The following is a 3483-nucleotide window of genomic DNA, read 5'->3' on the forward strand; positions in this document are numbered from 1 at the left end:
CGGAGGTGGCAGTGAGCTGTGATCATGCCACTGCACTCCAGCCTGGGCGACAGAGCAAGACCCTGTCTCAAAAAAAAAAAAAAAAAACAGAAAGAGAGTAAGAATAGCTTTGTCTGTATCTGCCAGCATTCACGTCTGTGGAGTCAGAGGAATGAAGGGTTCAAAGGGAGCAGGCACACCATAGAGAATACCCCCAAGATCTGAAGACCCCAGTGCAATACCTTGAGCTTAAATGCCTGTGTTTTCATTCTCCCTTCTTCTCCATAGGCTCATGGGACACCACCTGGACCTTCTCCTAGGAGTGGTGCTCGTGGCCAGTCCTGTGTTTGGAATTCCTTCCTGCTCTTTTGATGGCCGAGTAGCCTTTTACCGTTTCTGCAACCTCATCCAGGTCCCCCAGGTCCTCAACACCACTGAGAGGCTCCTGCTGAGCTTCAACTATATCAGGACAGTCACTGCTTCATCCTTCCCCTTTCTGGAACAGCTGCTGCTGCTGGAGCTCGGGAGCCAGTATACCCCCTTGACTATTGACAAGGAGGCTTTCAGAAACCTGCCCAACCTTAGAATCTTGGACCTGGGAAATAGTAAGATATACTTCTTGCATCCAGATGCTTTTCAGGGACTGTTCCATCTGTTTGAACTTAGACTGTATTTCTGTGGTTTCTCTGATGCTGTGTTAAAAGATGGTTATTTCAGAAATTTAAAGTCTTTAACTCGCTTGGATCTATCCAAAAATCAGATCCGTAGCCTTTACCTTCATCCTTCATTTGGGAAGTTGAATTCCTTAAAGTCCATAGATTTTTCCTCCAACCAAATATTCCTTGTATGTGAACATGACCTCGAGCCCCTGCAAGGGAAAACGCTCTCCTTTTTTAGCCTCGCAGCTAATAACTTGTATAGCAGAGTCTCAGTGGACTGGGGAAAATGTATGAACCCATTCAGAAACATGGTGCTGGAGACGCTAGATGTTTCTGGAAATGGCTGGACAGTGGACATCACAGGAAACTTTAGCAATGCCATCAGCAAAAGCCAGGCCTTCTCTTTGATTCTTGCCCACCACATCATGGGTGCCGGGTTTGGCTTCCATAACATCAAAGATCCTGACCAGAACACATTTGCTGGCCTGGCCAGAAGTTCAGTGAGACGCCTGGATCTTTCACATGGGTTTATCTTCTCCCTGAACTCGCGAGTCTTTGAGACACTCCAGGATTTGAAGGTTCTGAACCTTGCCTACAACAAGATAAATAAGATTGCAGATAAAGCATTTTACGGACTTGACAACCTCCAAGTTCTCAATTTGTCGTATAACCTTCTGGGGGAACTTTACACTGCGAATTTCTATGGACTACCTAAGGTAGCGTACATTGATTTGCAAAAGAATCACATCGGAATAATTCAAGACCAAACATTCAAATTCCTGGAAAAATTACGGACTTTGGATCTCCGAGACAATGCTCTCACAACCATTCATTTTATTCCGAGCATACCTGACATCTTCTTGAGTGGCAATAAACTAGTGACTTTGCCAAAGATCAACCTTACAGCCAACTTCATCCACTTATCAGAAAACAGGCTAGAAAATCTAGATATTCTCTACTTTCTCCTACGGGTACCTCATCTCCAGATTCTCATTTTAAATCAAAATCGCTTATCCTCTTGTGGTGGAGATCAAACCCCTTCAGAGAATCCCAGCTTAGAACAGCTTTTCCTTGGAGAAAATATGTTGCAACTTGCCTGGGAAACTGCGCTCTGTTGGAATGTTTTTGAGGGACTTTCTCATCTTCAAGTTCTGTATTTGGATAATAACTATCTTAATTCCCTTCCACCGGGAGTATTTAGCCATCTGACTGCATTAAGGGGACTAAGCCTCAACTCCAACAGGCTGACAGTTCTTTCTCACAATGATTTACCTGCTAATTTAGAGATCCTGGACATATCCAGGAACCAGCTCCTAGCTCCCAATCCTGATGTATTTGTATCACTTAGTGTCTTGGATATAACTCATAACAAGTTCATTTGTGAATGTGAACTTAGCACTTTTATCAATTGGCTTAATCACACCAATGTCACTATAGCTGGGCCTCCTGCAGACATATATTGTGTGTACCCTGACTCACTCTCTGGGGTTTCCCTCTTCTCTCTTTCCACGGAAGGTTGCGATGAAGAGGAAGTCTTAAAGTCCCTAAAGTTCTCCCTTTTCATTGTATGCACTGTCACTCTGACTCTGTTCCTCATGACCATCCTCACAGTCACGAAGTTCCGGGGCTTCTGTTTTATCTGTTATAAGACAGCCCAGAGACTGGTGTTCAAGGACCATCCCCAGGGCACAGAACCTGATATGCACAAATATGATGCCTATTTGTGCTTCAGCAGCAAAGACTTCGCGTGGGTGCAGAATGCTTTGCTCAAACACCTGGACACTCAATACAGTGACCAAAACAGATTTAACCTGTGCTTTGAAGAAAGAGACTTTGTCCCAGGAGAAAACCACATTGCCAATATCCAGGATGCCATCTGGAACAGTAGAAAGATTGTTTGTCTTGTGAGCAGACACTTCCTTAGAGATGGCTGGTGCCTTGAAGCCTTCAGTTATGCCCAGGGCAGGTGCTTATCTGACCTTAACAGTGCTCTCATCATGGTGGTGGTTGGGTCCTTGTCCCAGTAGCAGTTGATGAAACATCAATCCATCAGAGGCTTTGTACAGAAACAGCAGTACTTGAGGTGGCCTGAGGATCTCCAGGATGTTGGCTGGTTTCTTCATAAACTCTCTCAACAGATACTAAAGAAAGAAAAAGAAAAGAAGAAAGACAATAACATTCGGTTGCAAACTGTAGCAACCATCTCCTAATCAAAGGAGCAATTTCCAACTTATCTCAAGCCACAGATAACTCTTCACTTTGTATTTGCACCAAGTTACCATTTTGGGGTCGTCTCCGCAGGTTTTTTTTCTTTTCGCTACTATGAAAACAACATAAATCTCTCAATTTTCATATCAACACCATGTTCTGTCTCACTAACCTCCAAATGGAAAATAATAGATCTAGAAAATTGCAACTGCCCTTAGAGGTTCCCAGTCTCCACTGATTTTCTTTCAGATTCAATAATACTGTTCTGTCCTGCTGTGTTGATTATGGAATGTATCCTAATCATGGGAAGGGCACCTTGGGAGAAGTTGCAGATGGCTGGCGTGCTTTCTCTAGCAGTCAGCTAAAAAATGGGATGGTTCATGATTCTGGGTTCTCTGTGTTCTGCAAAACAACATTAAGTAGAAAACCAACAGAAGCAGAGGCACATTTCCTTCTTTTGCCACAGAAACAATGCCACTGTTGAGTGCAAGTCACACTTTGTCTTGTAGATAAGAGGTGGCCCCAAAGAAGCTGGGATGAATGAGAGTCACTACCTCTCTTGTGGCTGTACTGCACTTCATGTTCTTACCTTCAGCTTCTCCAGGTCTGCCCTAGTGAGCCAAGAACTTTCTCTCAC

The 3483-nt window shown here is 44.0% G+C and overlaps 1 protein-coding gene across 1 annotated transcript; it reads left to right on the forward strand.

Annotated features, from left to right (window-relative positions):
• Positions 1-271: 271 nt before the first annotated feature.
• Positions 272-3053, forward strand: TLR5 (toll like receptor 5). Its single transcript, XM_030812490.1, is given in 1 exon segment — positions 272-3053. A coding segment is annotated over 1 exon segment (2577 nt). The 3' UTR covers positions 2849-3053.
• Positions 3054-3483: the final 430 nt, after the last annotated feature.

This window comes from Nomascus leucogenys, chromosome 5 (assembly GCF_006542625.1).
Source record: "Nomascus leucogenys isolate Asia chromosome 5, Asia_NLE_v1, whole genome shotgun sequence".
Taxonomy (NCBI): Eukaryota; Metazoa; Chordata; class Mammalia; order Primates; family Hylobatidae; genus Nomascus; species Nomascus leucogenys.